Below are 17,373 nucleotides of genomic sequence, written 5' to 3'. Positions count from 1 at the left end.
TTTCTCCTTCAAGAGACTTATTGTAACGAATAAAACAGTCACAACTGAACATTTACTGACCTCTTGCATCATCCTTCCACCACAGAGGATGAAGCTGCAGCGAGGGGGGCTTTGAGCACACCAAACGTATACTTTACTACTAGCAAAGTACTGTAACTTTACTACTGCGAGTAGTTGCTCTGAACCCCACTTATAAAAGGATTCAGGGCAAAATCTGGGCTAAAAGCTCCCCCAACGACAGCCGGGATGGGTCGATCCTTCCCCACCGGCACGCCTTGCGGGCGGGGCGTTCCGGGGAGGCGGGATCGGTCCGTCCCGGCGTTGGGGAGTTGCGGCCGGTGATCGCGAGTGGGAGCTGGAGCCACAGCCGCCCGCGGGCAGGGAGAGCCCCACGGCCGCTATGTCCCATTCGGTGGTCCTGCGTGGCCCTTCGCCGTGGGGTTTTCGTTTGGTGGGCGGTAAAGATTTCAGCGCCCCGCTGACCATCTCCAGGGTGAGCTCGGAGGGGGAGCGGAGCGGAGAGGGGAGCGGCCGCAGGTGATGGGCAGCGGCGGCGGGGATGCGGCGGGGCGGGTGGTACCCGGGGTCGGGCGGGCTGTACCCGGAGCCAGGGGTGGCAGCGCTTGGGCTCTTCTGAACTCTAAATTATTCTATGTACACCCAACACACTCATTCGCTCCCCTCTGAGCTTAGAACTGTTTCAAATGCTTTTCCCAGCGTTACAGCATTCTCCATGCTTTATTTTTTTGGATGTTAATTCATAAGGATCTGCGTTCAGAGTTTTTAGTGTTCACAGGGTTTGGATTCATGCCCTGGACTGAGTTCACAGGCTGTTGGGGTTTTTAAAGAAGGCATGAGTTAAGTCAGCAAGAAGTTTCTCTATGCAGGCTGCAGTGTTCTGGGGTCTCTGCGGGCTGGTAGTAATTACTGTGTAAGTGTACTAACACTTACGTTTGACCTCACAAAGATGTATTCTGGAAAATTCTTTGCTAAGATGCCACAGATAGCTTGAAATAGGCTTTGTGTGTAGGTATACGTGAAAACAAAAAGCTCCCGTGCAGGAAGGAGCAGCGCGGTGAGGTGGTGCAAGGGACTGTGTGATGGATGAGGTGCTGTGTCTGAGCTGGGCGCATTCCCGTGGGCATTGCTGTTTCTATCGCCGTCGGGCTGCCCCGGGAAAGGGCTCGATGCCCCAAGCTGCTTTGCCTTCCCGGCATGTTGGGCTGTGTAGGATTGCCGAGCTCCCCTGGGCAGCTGCTGCTGAAGTTCTGAACAAACACTGAGTGCATTGAAAGGCTTTGAAAGGAGCTATAACTTAAAAATACTGTTGTAATGCACACAAGCTGTTCGCCGTCTTTTCATTCATCTGCCAAAGCTGTGACAGAAAAGAGAAAACACATACCCTGAGTTTCAAAGAAATAATTATGGAGGAGAGCATGTTTTAAAGAGATTTAGTTTGTCTTTAAGTTCATATGTGTCTATTGCATGGCTTTGTTTTTACTTTGGACTGTCCCTTTCCAAGTGCTCCAGTGAGGCCTGTTTTAGAAAAGTAACAGAGGAGATGGATGGAGCAGAGGGAAGGCTCCCAGGTGCCAGGGAGCGGCAGCTGGCGGGGCTGGCTGTGCTGTGGGGGCACAGGCATCCAAACGCAGCTGGGGGGCTGTGCTGCCAGAGGGGACACTCGGCTTTTGGGGCTCAGCCTGCACCTCCTGGGCATGAGGAGTTCTATTTCCCTCCTGGTAACGTGGGATGTATCACAAATCACCTCCTGGCAATTGTAGAAATGTTCCTGTTGTGGAAATGAACATCTGAACTTACTTTGAAAAAAAAGCCCTGGTTTAATATTAAACAAGAAAAAACTAAGTCTGCTTCTGCCTAGACAGGTGGCTTGCCAAATTTCTTGTTTGATTCAGCAAACCTGGGAGGTGTGAGGAGGATGATTCTCATCAGGCCAGTGTTGCTGTGGATCACAAGGAGCTGTAACACTAGAAGCAGATGTAGGGTGTTATTCCATTTGGCGGCCTTTTAAATTGGATCCTTTTTAAATTCTGCTTCCACTAAAGAGTGGGGTAATGCTCTAATGTGTCGTACTCTAACAGCTACTCCCGGAGGGTGATAAACAACTCATTGGGATGTAAATATAGATATAGGGTGCTCTGCTTGGGCTCTAAACATAAGGAAAGACTTTACTTGCTTTGCAAATAGTACCTGAAAATGTTAAAGCTGGGGAAGAATTAGCTTCTGCTACAACTCCTGACCATAGGGATGCAGGAAGGGGCTGCTGGAGGGCTCCCTGGGGTTTTACTTGGTGGTGGGTCTGTGCAACCCCGCTGCTGTGCGGAGGACTGATCATGGCTGATGTGGTGCCATGTTCCCTTTTATTCTGTAATTGTCCAGGAAATCTGTTCTTTTTGGCTTGAAACATGGGCAACGGGGCTGGGGGCTTCCTGTCTCCAGGAATGAGAAGCCTCCATCCCCCTTGCCTGGGCTGGCTCACTGCAGAAGGGAGGGGGCCTCTTGCTAATTGTGGAGGCTTTTGGCTGACTTTTGATTCCTTCAAAGTGCCTTTTTTCTTTACTTTCAATTTTATTTGTTTTATACTAAAATGCCATTAAATTACAAACATCTTTGGAAAGGCAGAAATTCTGCCGGGAGGCAGGACCACACTCTTGGAATCCCACATCCAGCTGCGAGCCCAAGATGCCAACAAGCTCCGTGTGCACTGGGCTGCCTGAGGGACGTGGAGTTGCTGCACCCCACTGTGGTGCCCAAGGGGGGTTGAGGATCAACGTGTCACAAGGTGTTTGGGCTGTACAGCCCTGCAAGCATCCTACCTGGACTGGTTATGTTGGGAAATCAGGTTGCAGTTTGGGATTTGAGGCATCCAAAGCCACCCACATTGAGCTCTGGGTGCTGGAGGCTGGCTGCCTACTTAAAACCCACAAATTTGTCTGTGTAGGGGCTAGAAAAAGAAAAAAAAAAAAAGATTTGTTCATTGATAGGCTGGTTTTCTCTACTGTTTGCTAAGCTACTACAGGAAGCCATTCCTCCCCAGAGCTCTACCCAGCTGTGACAGTGTAGGGATGTGAGAAGCCACGGCCAGCAAAGCTTTGCTGTCAGCTTGGAGACCTGGAAGGGTTCAACTTCCTCTCCAAATCCTGCCCAAGTGTCATTGCTCCAGGTTAAGTGAAGGTAGAGTTCTTTAATGATGCATTTTTGGGACCTGCAGTCCATGTGTCATTTCTAGGGGGGAAATAATGGAGCAGCTGGTGTGAAAGGAGCTGCCACACTGAGCTGAGCAAGAGGCACAGTGATGGTGGGCAGAGAGAGATGCCTGACCTGGGGCAGGGGAGAAAGCTGAAGGTGGTTCACAAGAGTGCTTTGTGACAGTCTTGTCAAAAGAAACTTTACAAAATATGGATTTGGTAGCATGGAATATGACAATGACCCAGTCCTGCTTTGGAATGGGACTTGCTTCACTCAGAAGAGTTTACTTTGGCCTTTAACCCCTGTGAGGTAGCTGTGTCTGCAGGTGCAGCTGATGGTGTTCAGTCGATCCTTGCAGCTGTTTCAAATATGCTCATGACATTAAGCAATGGTCTTTTCTTCTTGAAAACAGGTCACTTCCCTCTGTGATTTGATCAGTCCTAAGTGACAAGGGGTAAAGATCTGATTGCTCCACTGAGCAGCTGATGCTCAGCTTTGCCCTGGAGAGGCCAGGGCTTCAGATGGGGCCTCCTCAGTATTAAAGATAAATGCAAATCCAGAAGGGCGTGCTTAGAGCATCTCTCTCAATGCAGTCTCATGAAAAGTTAGGTGTGCTATACCTACCCTTTTATCCCCTGTTTCTTCTTGTATATTCAGGAGGATGCAGATGAGCAGAAGTGGAGTTTGCTGGGCTGGTTTAGGGGCACACAGCCCTGGAGGGCGATGCTGGTGTGTTGTCAGCACAGTGCTGGGAAGGGATCTGTAGCCCCAGGCTGTGCTCTTGCGGGAAACACAGCTTGTTTTATATCCACTGCTACAGTGAGATAACACTAGGTATAGGACATCACATCAGTAATGGTTGCTGCTCCTAAGGATATTTATAGGAGTAGGGAATGATCCAAAAGATCTGCTTCTAGTTGTCCTTAATGACTTGATAGAAAGTCTTTTTAAGACTTAATTAAATTTCTGGTAGCTGACAGTTGCTTTTCTTTGCTTGAGCAGGCTGATACTGGTGCTGTGTTTGCCGTCTGTGGGAAAAGGGGTTCCCTGTGGCTCTTACTCCAGTGACAACATTCCTTTTGACCAGGGGCCATGGCTCAGGGACACAAATGGAATAACTCACTTGGCTGTTCTCAGTGTTGTGCTTGTAACCACATCAGTGAGTGCTGTGGTTCTGTGTGGGATCACAGTTGATCTACCCCTTGCCTGGGATTAAAAGATAATCAGTCATTAGCGTAACTAGAGGAGCTGAATGCATTTAATCAGTTGAACTCGCTTGTCCAGTTCCTGGAGCAGCTGATGTCATCATCTGCCCAGCTCTGCCAGTGTTAATCCATGCACTTGCTGCTTTTGAAATCATAGATAAATTACTTGGCTAAACAGGCAGTTGACAAATGGACCAATTCCAGTATTTTCTGAATGAGATTTTAATGCAATTTTTCCTTTATCTGCTGGCTTCAACATTAGTTTACCCACTGTTCTCTAGTGGAGCAGCAAAAATGCAGTTTTCAGCATTGGCTTGGAACTGTAACACAAGAAGGGTGAGAAATAATTGGTCTGCAATCCATTATCCAGGTATTGTTTGAGTTAAGGTTGACTTTTAAACTTAAGCAGCTTTCGCATTTTAGCAGAAATGTGTCCTGTTAAAGGTTAGGATACTCAAGAAGGAATTCTGCTGAGGAAGGAATTCCAGTAAAAGTGATTTTGTTGACTCTGTCAGGGCAGCCAGCAAATGCCCAAGTCTGCTGCTGTGTGAATACAGAGAGAACCCACTCAGGGTGATAATATCTGGGGAGGCCTGTGAGGTTTGGTCTTGTGTGGGTGGGGATGGCTGAGCACAAGGGGCTCCCCAGACCCAGGGCTGGGGCTTACAGGTTTGGTTACCCCAGGAACTCAGTGTGTGTTGGTGGAGAAGGCAAGGATCAGAGACAGCAGCAAAGGGAACAGGGCTTTTCACTTTGATTTCCATAAGGTTTTCCCTGGTTTCACATGTAATTCTTATGTATGTAATAATTTATTAGATGGAAATTATGCACTCCCTGTTCAGAGCTCCCAAATGGACTGAAGAACCCACTCTGTGTTGAATTCCAAAACTAGGACCCTACCTGATTTCTGCTGGCTTTTGGTGGGTTTGCTGCCTGTGTAGAGCTGAGTGACAAAGGCTGTCCCTCGGTTGCATAGTAATGTTTGTTATTGTATTTCAAGTGGGATGATTTTTTCAAGTGGAAGGAAATACTTTTGCTTGTCAGTTTTTGTTGTCCTCATAGTTCCTGTAAACTCAGGGGTGAGAGGTCTGGGTGGTTACATGTGAAGCTGTGCTGGTACAGAACAGTTAATCTGAGCTACAGATAAGAACTAACAGAAATATGTCACAAATATATTTGCTGCTGGAGGGTTTCTGTCGCTGAGGCTTTGCTTAATAACTGGAAGAGAAGACTAAATGCTTGTGCTGGTTCAGGAGACAGCAGTGGTGGAACATGCTGGAATGAAAACCTAATACTAATTACCGTAATCAAGCACACTGATAATCCTGAGTGGGAAAGCAGGTGGAAAGAATGATTCATGTAGATCCATTCAGGCAAGGTCTGACCTTGGGGCAAGTTAACAAAATAAACCAAGCACACCCTCAAAAACACGCCAGGCCTCTGCCAGGCTGGACAAAGCAAAATGGGTTCAGTGTCTCTGGGTATTTATGATTAGGGGTTTGTGGGTTTGGCATTTTTTTCCTCCCCGTTTCTTTTTGTTTTACTTTTAAATGGTGGTGATGTCAATTTTCCTTGAAGATTGAAAGATTGCCTGTTGGGACAGGTATTCAGAATTACTTTGTAGAAATGTGCACTTATATCCCACTTGATAAAGTGTGTTAAAGAGAATAAAGTCAGATAGCAGGCTTACTAGAACAGCCCTGTTGGTGTAAGAAGCGTACAGGGGGAAATGTACAATTATTCTTTTTTTTCCTAAACTTTTTGTTCCTATATAACACAACAGGTGGTTATAATCCTGGTCCTGCTGAAATTGGATAAGTCCTTTAATTTTAATACAAATATGGCATTATAAATTGTGTGAAATTAATGCAGACCAATGCAATTTAATTTAATTCTTGGTAGCCTGGGGACAAAATGTGTATCACAAGTCTACAAGAGTCACAGGAAATCCTAGAAGGCACAAATCTTCTATAATATTTCTAACTGAATTTGTTGTCTGATTTCTGAGCTCTCAAAGTGCTTTGCCTCATGGTTCTCAGATACCCAAACACTTAGTAAAAACGTTTTTATTTTTTAAGTCATCTGTGACCACAGGTGCTAAAGTGTGAACGAAAACTGTAGCTCTCTCAAGATCTGGCAGTGTTGATAAAAAAGGGTAAAACAAACATGTTCACAGAAAAATACTCTGCTTGATTTGTTGTCAGTGCCAGATGTGTGCCAGAGCAAACCCGGTATCTCACCGAGCTTGTTCATGTAGTGGGTTTGTACACAGCCCCTAACACCCCACTTGCCCCAGGCCATGGTAGATAAGGTTATGTTTGGTTTCTGCTTCTGAATTTATACAAAAACTTTAAGCAAACACAGGTTTCACTATGTTACTTGAACAATTTCAAAGATGTCAACCCACAGTGTAGCTTTTGAGGAACTTTTACAGCCAGGAGAGACCCAAAACAAACTCCAGTTTCTCCCCACAGAGAACACAGCTCTATTTAAAAAAAAAAAAAAAAAAAAGTGCTGTTCAAGAGGATTTCAGCCAATGAATTTTCCAAACACCATAAAGATGCCTCGCAGCCTGTGCCACACTCAATCCTTCTTGTCATCCAGAGCAACTTGCATTCACACCCATTAAAGCCTTAAGTAGCTTTGCATGTTGTGTGGACTGATAGCAGATTATGTGGCAATGACATTTTACAGCCCAAGCTTCAGAAAGTAAAATATACCAGATTAAAGAAGATTATTTGAAGTCGATATTCTTAATTATCAGATATGGGCAGTGCACAGCTAAAAGAGAAGCGTGTAAAAGACTCCAGGACTGGTCGATAACCACGGAGGAGATGGTCAGCTGGGAGGTTTGCAGGGTGCTGCTGTCCTCTGAATTTTTCCTTTATCTGTTGTTTACCATAAGCCACAAAACGCTTCAGAAGCCTTTGGCATGTGTAAAGCTTCTGGTTCAAAAGACCAAACCCTGTGAAATATTTGACATTCACCATTAAACTGGGAGAAAGCAGCTGTGTGGCAAAGGCACAAATCCCTGCAGTGTGTGATTAACACCTGCCTGTACCGTAAGAGTGAAATTTCAGGTTTGCTCACCAACTGAATGAAACTTTTCATATTGAAGAATTCTCTTCTGTTTGGAGATCACTCTGTGACCACTTTCCTTTTGATGGGAAGGAAAGTGTCAGCCTGCCTTCCTAGCCAAGAGGCAGATGGTTTGGAAGAGAAGCTCCAAGCAGCTTCCCCAGCCTTCTGAACAGCACCTAGGACTGGTGGTGCGGTGCCTGCGGGACTGCGGCAGGGCTCCCAGTGTCTCCAGGGCAGGCTGTCCCTCCCTGGCCTTGCTCCCTGACAAAGCAGAGTAAATATAAAGCAGATTCAAGTGTAATAGCAGCCAGGCTAGGTGGACTGTTGTGTACAGTAAAGCAACAGAGAATCTGCAAATTGTCTTTGGAGGAAGGAGTAAGGGACTCCCAGTGACCGTGACCATGGGAGGCAATGTGGGGAGTGCTGCTGGAGCTGTGTATGCCCTTGGGCTGAGCAAGAGAGTTATTGAAAAAATACACCAGGTGATCCTTGTGGATCCCTTAGTTGTCTTTCTCAAGCCACATTTTCAAGTTTGCACATGGGTTAGTGGCTGCTTGCTCTAAAACCCATATCCAATTTCATTGATTCTCAGCCTCTTCTTTCTAGAGACCTCAGCCTCTGAGCTGGGTTAGAATCTACACTATGGATCTGTTTCTGAATTTGAATTTGGATCCATTAGTACTTGGATTCAAAAGGATTTTTGAGTGTCTTGCCTTTTATAACACTTGTACTCTGGATCTTGCCCTTTTATTCTTTTAAGCTTCTTGTTTTCTTCAGCAGTTAAATGAATTCACATTGCATAAACAGTGTTTTTCTTTAACTAGGCTGTGAACATATCTAAATTATGTCTTGATACATCAGACTTTTTATAAGCAACTAGAAAAATGCAAATGAATTGGCAAGGAATTCGAGGCAGGATGCTTTGAAAAGCTGAAGAGAATCCCTGGAAAGAATGTTTAAAAGATTTAGAGAATTTATCTTCATTAGTTAGTTATTTGACTCTTGTTTCTTCCTGTTTTAAAAGATGTAGCTCTGTAAGATCATCCCCCACCCCACAGCATGGAACAGACTGGCTTTGTTTAAAAGCTGAGAATTTTGTCACACTATCTTGAAAGCCTCTTGAAGACTTTAATCAGGCCCTTTTGATCACAGTTGCAGAACAGAAAATTTCCCCAGCCTTGCCTACAACAAACTACCATTGATTTAAGAGAAGAGTGGTGTGTTGTGTGTGGGCTTGTTTGGGATTGCACCTTTTAACCTGTTAAACCCTGGCTTCGGTCACAGATGAGATGCATTAGAATAGCACTTTTAATAAAAACTAAAGATGTGACAAGGAGAAAGCTGCCTTCATTATGTAGGTGTGAGCAGCCAGAATAGGCACCTTTTGTTGATTTGAAAAAAATCTGGGAGAATAAAGACTGACTTAGTCTTTCCCATGGCTGTGCTGAGGCTTGTGCAGAAAGTGAGGAGTTGCACCCCTCATCCTTCAGTCCTGACACAGGTGACCTTAGAGGCAGGTTTCTGAGAAAAAGGGTAGAAATAAAGAGGGATTAAGTTGATATTACAAATTAACGTTTCACTAAAGTATTGTTTCAGCTTGTGGTGTTTACCCAATTCCAAAGTTGGCTTGAGCAAAGCTGCTTCCGAGTAAAGCCATACCTGCAGTGGGGAGGGTTCCCATCCCTGCGTGGGCAGGGGATGCAGGCAGCAGGCACGGGGACTTTGCCCTGCTCTGAATGTTCTCCTGGCTCTGGCACCCTTCTGTGGTCAAGCTTCAGGGCAGAAGGTGGAGCACTGTGTGTTTCAAGAGCAAACTCCTCTTGGTGCAAATAATCTTGCTTGCTAAATTAGACTGCACAGCTCCAACACCAACCAATTTAGGTTAAGCACGAGGCAGTTGGCCTAATGTGCTTTATTTTAATGACCTGCCATTGTCAGATGCCAGCACGTAGTAAATCCTAATGAGGTTCCAGTGGCGAGATAAGAGACCTGCTGCTGGGTTTGGGATTATCCCAGTCTGTTTCATAGCATCCAAGTATCCACTTGGTTGGGGAGGAGGCTGCTGGAGGGTAATTGCTTCAGAGGAGAGCAGAGGGGTGGATGGTAATCCTGGGAAAAGCAGTGGGGAATATGATTGGAAAAACTTATTTTTAAAAATTGGTTGTAATTTTGAAGATAGAGCTCCCTGGTGAATGATTTGGCAAAAGTCATGGTGTGGAAGTGATGGTTGCAGTGCTGACACCAAACCTTCTGTGGTGAATGAAGAGGCAGAGGACAGTGAAAGAAGGGCTGTTCACTGGGAGCTTTTCCTTTAAAATTATCTTTTTCTGACTGGAACAATAGAGGGGGTTGAGACAGGCACCAATATTGGACCTCTGGTATTTTTTGAAGCACACTGCTCTGTGGAGGACATAGAAAGATGTCATAAATGAGACATATCCTGCGGGGATTAGGAAGAATAATATGCTTATTAGAAAAGGGGAAAAAAGAACATTCTGGCTTCCTAGGGGAACAAATCCCGGCAGGAAGCACCCTCCACAGGCATGCTGTGTGGGGAGGGGCTGCTCTCTGGGATCTCAAGAGCCTGGAGCTGCTCACCTGGGGCATGCAGTCTGCAAACACGCCATTGTGCTCTGCTCCACAATATCACTGCTGGGCAAGTGGTTTGTTTCTTTTAGTATTTTCTGTTTATAAACTTTCTCAAGCATCTCCATTTTTTGAGAGAGAGAAGCGAGGAAGCAGCTGCTTGTTTTTGTGGAGGGGTTAAGCGCAGAACATTGTTCTGTCTTTAATTTTGGGAGAGCAGTAAAGCTGGCAGGCGTGCTCGCCACGTTCCCAGAGCGGCAGCCGTGCCGTGCGTGCGCTGCTGTCTTGGGGAGAGAGCACACCAGTTCTTCTATGGGCATAAAAGGAGCTGTGAAAACAAAGTGCCAGTGACCTCCCCAGCACATGGACTGGTTGTGCACATATTTCGTGCTCAGTTCCTTCCTGCTGGAAATGTAGCAGTGCTTAGGTGGTGGGTAGCACTGTGGGATCTGTTTCACTGTCTCGTGAAGAACTTGCCGCTAGCTTACTCCAGCCTTGCCCTGGTCTTAGATGACAGGTCTGCTTCACTGGACCCATTCTTTTGAGTTGCTTTGATTCACTCTCAGAAACCTTAGGGGGATTGCCTTAAGCTGAAGGAAGAAAGATTTAGATTAGATATGAGGAAGAATTTATTTCTGTGAGGGTGGTGAGGCATTGGCGCAGGTTGCCCGGAGAAGCTGTGGCTGCTCTATCCCTGGAAGTGTTCAAGACCAGGTTGGATGGGGCTTGGAGCAACCTGGTCTGGTGGAAAGTGTCCCTGCCCATGGCAGGGGGTTGGAACAAGAGGATCTTTAAGGTCCCTTCCAACCCAAACCATTCTGTGATTCTATGAAACTATCAGCTCTTCTGTATTGCATCTCAGGCTGTGCCTCAGAACCTGCTGGGCATGAGGGATGGCAAAAAGGAAGAGGCTGGATGGCACTCCTAGAGAGGGAAGATGCAGAGAGAAGGTCCTCTCCCCTTTCTGTGGGATTGGCTTGTCTGTCTTGGGCAACTTCACCCCAAATCCCCATTGGTTGGCTTTGGATTTATGTTATTGGGAAAATACTTTTGCATGCAGGACAGCAGTAACCAGGAGTGTGAGTTAACTGATGGCTGGGAGCTCACCTCAGTGCTGCTTCAGTGCTTCATGAACTTATGTCTTTAGGAGCTCAGAGCTTCCAGAGGAGGCGGGATTCTTGTCTGGTTGAAAAAGAAAAACCTTTAGGGGAATTGTAACAAAAATATTTATGTTTCTTTAAGCCCGTGGTGTTTGCTGTGGTTTTGGCTCTCAGTCCTGTACACTTGACTGCTCTGAAGGTCTGTTGAGGTTGCTGTGACCCCATGGCACAAGCAGAGGTCTTTGGGAGCAGCATGGCCTCACAGGGAGCAAAACCCCCCTGAGCTGCTGATGGTGTGAGGGCTCAGACTACCCCATCCACCCACAGAATTCCTCACCTGAAACACCACCACTTGTGTGGGGCCCTGCTGCCCTGGGGGTTGGCAGGGTGTGAGGGACTGGGCTGACTCCTTGCTGGTGTGTAATTGCCTTGCCCGAGCTGTTCACTGGAGAAAAGCACACAGGCAGCCCAAATCCTGGCAGGCACCCAGCCAGGGCAAGATGAGGCATGGCACCTGCAGGGCACAGCAGGACAGAGCCCATGTTAGGCCCTGGTGCATGAGCTGGGACTTGGCTTCAGGGTACTCACTGCTGCCTGTGGTGGGTAGATGGCTCATACCACCCTGAGTTATGTATCCATTGGTCTGGGCTTGGTCTGTGTTCATTCAGCATTGAGTTTTGAAATGGCTTGTTGTTGGCACAGATGGAGAGCTTCAAAACCAAATAAAATCTTCCCACTGTTTTTCTTAATCCTCTCCTGTTCTCAAGCCTCAGCTCCTTTGGAGGCCCCTTTCAAGAAGACGGGGGCTGCAGTGACTTGGTGCAGGTTTTCTTTGCAGGGTTTTTGACTTCATGAAGTGTCTGATTACTCTCAGATTCCTGTGTGCTTCCTTGATGTCACACGTGCTGCAGTCCTGGCTCAGGGCAGACCCAAGGGCCTTCTGGAGAGAGGCACAAGTGAGTGCCTCTGATACCAGCTCCATCCCAAAACCTGTGTGCACTGCCAGGCTCTAATGTCATTCAATCACAGAGTGCTTGGGTTTGAAAAGATTTCTGAGACCATTGAGTCCAGCTGTTAACCCAGCACTGCTGAGGCCACCACTAAACCATGTCCAAAGCAGGTAGAACCCCTGCACAAGGATTCAGGCACAGCACTGACCCATAACCAGACTTGTCAGGTGTTCTGTGGAGTGTTTGGTGTCAATGGCTTTGCACAGCTGTGAGTTAGGAGAACTTAGTCTTAAGTATTATAAATATTATTCACTAAAATAAAAACTTTGGGCCTGACAGACATTACAGTAAGGATTCCCAAGCTGTTGAGACACCGATGCTGTATCTCAAATGAATTCTTGGAGTACAGCTCCATTTCAAGCCCTTGGTAATCTCCACAACTAGCATAAAATGCTAATATGAAAATACTGCCAAAATAATTTGAAATAAAGCAGAATCTGAAACAGCTAAGAGCCCCATTTATGAACAGCTTATTCTCCAACGAAGCTACAACCTGGTTAAGATCAGTGCAGGGGGAAAAACCCGTCAGACATCTGGACAGCACTGAATAGACAAGAACAAAATACAGCTGTCCTGGGTCAAGCTGAAGGTCTGTTAGTCTAAAAGCCTGCTGGCAGCCAGGGCTGTGGCGTGGACACTGAGGGAAGCAGATAACAGCAGGCAAGAGCATGGAGATGCTTCCTTGGAGCTGCTGGTTAAGCTTCAGGTTGACTTTCTGAAGAGTTTGGCAGCTTCCAGACCCATGGCTGTAGGACCCTAATGCCCTGTGAATGGATACAGAGGTCAAAAAAAACCTAACAATGCCAGGGGGAAAATAATCCTGTCCTGGGTTGAAATGTCCTGTGTCTGACCTAATGTGTGTGGAGCTGAAACACACCTCCCGTTGTTTGCTCTGAGCTGAGTCACCGGGCAGTCTGCAAGGGGTTGGCCTGGGCAGGTTTGTTAGAGCCAAACAGCCCAGCTGAAACTATTGAAGAGCAAATGGCAAATACTGATTTACTCTGACAATGCAACAAAAGCTGTAACTCGGGCTGCCAGTTCTACTTAAATGTCAGAATTGGTCTGGAACTTCTCAAACACCTCCAGTTTGGTGTTTTGGTGGTCACACAGGGAGCAGTGCAGGAGACCTGTGTTACACTGGGGGCTGTCTGCTTCTCCCCTGGGGTAGCTCCAGTGCAATCCACAGGGGCTGTTGTGCTAAGACTAAATCCTCTTCAAATTCCCTACAAAAGTAGAACAAACTGTCCCTGGAAGTGTTGAAGGCTAGGTTGGACAGGGCTTGGAGCAACCTGGTCTAGTGGAAGGTCACTGCCCATGCCAGGGGGTTGGAACAAGATGGGCTTTAAGGTCCCGCCCAACCCAAACCATTCTAGGGTTCTATGAAATCAAGATAAAAGCCAGGATGTGTGCATGCCTCTTTTAGAAAAAACACCTGTTTAATGATGACCTGTGCTGGCTGGGGGACTTCTGGGCACTGGGAAACTGCCCCACTTGGTCTTACAGTCTGAAAAACTGTACCTGGTCTGCCAGTGTCTGGCTGCTGTCATGCACCACTGTAAGCCATGTCCAAGGGGAGGGGTGGGTAGAGCAACGCTCCTGTTGTCTAGCTCTCTCAAGCAGGGTGGGGCAGAGACCCACTACCTGAGACAGGGAATTATATCTGTGTAAATCAAGCATAAACAGAATTGAAGCACTGGCTCGCTTTAATGCAGTGACACATGAATAACCAAAAGTCAGGCTTGCCATTACTTCTTAGTTGATAAAATGTGTTTGGTTAGCGGATGCTCTGAATAAACTGAAGAGGAAATTAGAGAGCAAACACAGCTATTAAGAGTTTAACCAGGCATGTTTACCTGTTCTGACTATGCCTTGCGTCATTTTATATTATTGTAAAAATCAAAACCACATTTAGGATGATGTAAATAAAATGGTAATTTCTCAGGAACCTCTTTTATGGGTTACAGTATTGGTCTTATGGCTGACCACAAACAGTACCTGGACCTATCATTAGTTCCTCAGGAAAGAGGTTAGAAATTTAAGGTTCTGGCACTCCTACAAAACCAGAAGGAAAGAATTGTGGACGCTTAACAAGCTGTATGATATTTATAGAATAGAATCATGGAATCGTTTAGGATGGAAAGGATCTTAAAGATCCTTGAGTCCAGCTGTTACCGCAGCACTCTCAAGGCTACCACTAAACCATGTCCCCAAGTGCCACATCTGCTAAATCCCTCTGGGGATGGTGGCCATGCAGGGCTAGAAAGAGACGAGTCATTTGGATGAGAGTCCAGAAAACGTGATGTCAAACGTGACCTGTCCCCAGGCAGAAGTCAGGAACTTCTCTTCTCCATGTGTAGTTAACCAGGGAGGAGGGTTTCATGTGCTCCTTAGGAATTGACTCTTGCAGCATCATAAAAGGTCTGCAAGCCAAAAGAGTGTGAAGCATCTCTCTGGGAAAAGAGTATTACATTTATTTCAAGCAAGAGACAAATGTGAGGAGTGGATCTAGTCACACAGTGGCTGGGTGTTAGGGTTTGACCCTGACTAAACGCCAGGCACCTCGACTCTCTCTTGCTGCAAGAAAAAAAACCTGTAAAAATACACACCAATCTTGTGAGTTAAATGAGATAGGACATTGCTAGGAGGACACACGAAGAAAGGGCAAACGGGCTCTAAACTTAAAGTTGCAAAAAGTGATTTAATTACCTAACAGAGTTGGAGGATAAATGTAAGGCAAAAATAAACTTTCCATACACTATTTTGTTCACTCACCTCCCTCCCTCTTATGAACCCATTTTACTCACCCCCTTTCCTCTTTTTTAACCAACAAGCTCGGGTAGGGGGCAGGGTGTAGGGTATTTTCTCAGTCCACAAAGCAGGTCCATAAATCTATTAATCACTACAATTCTTCTATTACAAATACTCTTTATCTCTACTTATCTCTCTCTCTCTAGACAGTTTTTTCTGCTCTCACCCCCCACCCTCTTAAGAAGCAGTCTCTGCACTCACCCCCCTTCCCTCTTTCCAAACCAGCAACACAGCCAGGGGGCAGGGTGAGAGGGGTTCCCTACTTAGCCATGGGGTCCCTCCCACGAGAGACAGTCTTTTGGGAACTTCTTTGGTGTGAGTCCAATCTCACGAGCAACATCCCACCTGAATTCTGCTGCAACCTGAATCTCTTTGTCCATAAGGTGCTGTGCAGACTCTCCCGAGCCGAGGCCAGGCGGGTTCCATCCCAGGAGCAAGGAAAAGGCCTTTCTCTTCCTTGCAAGGCCTTTGCAGCTTTAATTTTTCGATGAGACTCCCACTGGTTTACAGTCTTTTCCAGGCATCCACCTGCTCCTCTGGCGTGGGCTGTGGGTGAATTTCTGCATCCTTATGGACTCCATGGGCTGCAGAGGGACCTCCTGCCCCCCCATGGCCTTCACTGTGGCTAGCAGAGGGTTTTCAGCTCCAGCACTGGGAGCCCCTCCTCCCCCACTTTCTCTACTGACCTTGGTGTCTCCATGCTGTTCTCCCTCCATGTATTTTTACTTTCACCTCCTCCTCCTCCAACTACAAAGAAGTGCATGCCTACCTTGTTTTGATTTCTTCTTAAATATGTTTTCACAGAGGCGTAACTAGCACCTCCAATTGGCCCAAACTAGGCCAGCAGCATGTTCATCACCTTCAGAGCCATCAGAGATTGGCTCTGCTGGACTTGATGTAAAAACTTCCAGAACTTTCACTCAGGACACACAGGAGGCATTTTTGTGCCACTCCCCAGCCCTCAGACACCTCCCCAGGCCTACCACAACAGCTTCTGAGGGGTGCAAATTTCTCCTAGATGTTAAAAAATACTTTACTGATGTTTTGGGCCAGTCGAAACCACCACACTGGGGTTGACTGAAATCCCTTATTTCAAAGAGTGTTGTAGGGCATGGCCCTTGGAAAACTGGGGCTTACCTGAGAGCTCTGATATCCAACCTCAGGTAGGTACCGTTGGTGAAGACAAAACACATATTCTCCAGAAATAACTGTTTTCTTTACCCACATCTTATTCCAAGAAACTGAACTCCTTAAAAAAAAAAAAGGCATTCTTTTAAGTAACCCTTTTATTTTTCCCAGATTAACCCTGGCAGTAAAGCAGCCATGGCAGACCTGTGCCCAGGAGATGTTATTCTGGCAATTAATGGAGAGAACACGGACAACATGACACATCTAGAAGCACAAAACAAGATCAAAGCGTGTGTGGACCAGCTGCTGCTCTCTGTGAACAGGTTGGTTCTCTCTGATCTGCTCCTGTGTCAGTTTTGCTCAGAAGGCTTGTGGCTGGCCCTGGAGCAGATGTGCCCTCAGGCTGGGATCTGGGAGCATCCCCATTGTCAGGGTAATTGCTCAGTGCTTTTAAAACCAGTAAAACAAAATGATTTTTAATGGATCACTGATGGAAAAAACGGGTTCTGTTTGTTTATACATGTGGATTATTATTTGTGCCTTGTCCAGGCCGTGGCCTGCATTGAGTCTTTGAGGTTGTGTCAACTCTAGCAAGAGTAGTGTGGGGATCAAAATCTCCTTTGGACAAATCCTCCCACTTCATTGACATCCACCCACCATTTTCCTAAGCATCTGTTCAATAAATACATATTTGAAGGTCCTGCCAAATTTGCTTTTTGGGGTATTTAAAAGCAAAATGAAGGCATCACTTTGGTAGTGGGGGTTTTTGGGGGATTTTTTAGTTGGGGATTTTTTGTGTGTGTGTTGTGGTTTTTTTATTTCCTTGTGGGGTTTTTTCTTTGGTTGGTTTGGTTTTCTTGGGTTTTTTTGATTTCTGTTGGAATTAATTCTGTCACAAAATCACAAATTACCCAGGCAAAATGAGTACTCCTTATAAGGTTCACAAATGGCTAATATTGTCTGTAATAGGTTTAAATAAGTGGATATAATTTTCCACTTCAGATTAAAGAGGCATTTCCTGCTATAAAGAGCTATCATTTACTGTTTATTCTTTTCTTGGAAAACCATGTAGTTCTGACTGGACGCCTGGGCAGCGGGGTAGCAGTGCTGCCATAAATGGAGCAAAGCCTCTGTGGTTCCCTGGGGTTCCTCAGACAGGGATGTCCGAGCTGCCTGGCTGAAGCAAGGTCCTCTGAGCTCATCCCATGGTGTACAGATGGTGTGGCTTCAGTATCAGGAAAGAAAGAG

General features: G+C 46.2%; 1 protein-coding gene across 1 annotated transcript in view; it reads left to right on the top strand.

Annotated features, from left to right (window-relative positions):
* Nucleotides 1–292: 292 nt before the first annotated feature.
* Nucleotides 293–17,373, top strand: part of PDLIM4 (PDZ and LIM domain 4) — a 47,534-nt gene continuing 30,453 nt past the window's right edge. The window contains exons 1-2 of the mRNA XM_085073500.1: nucleotides 293–493; nucleotides 16,297–16,448. Of these exons, the coding sequence (XP_084929626.1) occupies nucleotides 401–493; nucleotides 16,297–16,448 (245 nt within the window). The 5' untranslated portion in view covers nucleotides 293–400. The remainder of the gene's footprint in view (nucleotides 494–16,296; nucleotides 16,449–17,373) is intronic.

The sequence above is a fragment of the Lichenostomus cassidix genome, chromosome 13 (genome assembly GCF_008360975.1).
Source record: "Lichenostomus cassidix isolate B80296 chromosome 13, HeHo_3.0, whole genome shotgun sequence".
Taxonomy (NCBI): Eukaryota; Metazoa; Chordata; class Aves; order Passeriformes; family Meliphagidae; genus Lichenostomus; species Lichenostomus cassidix.
This window is presented reverse-complemented; position numbering and strand designations above follow the sequence as displayed.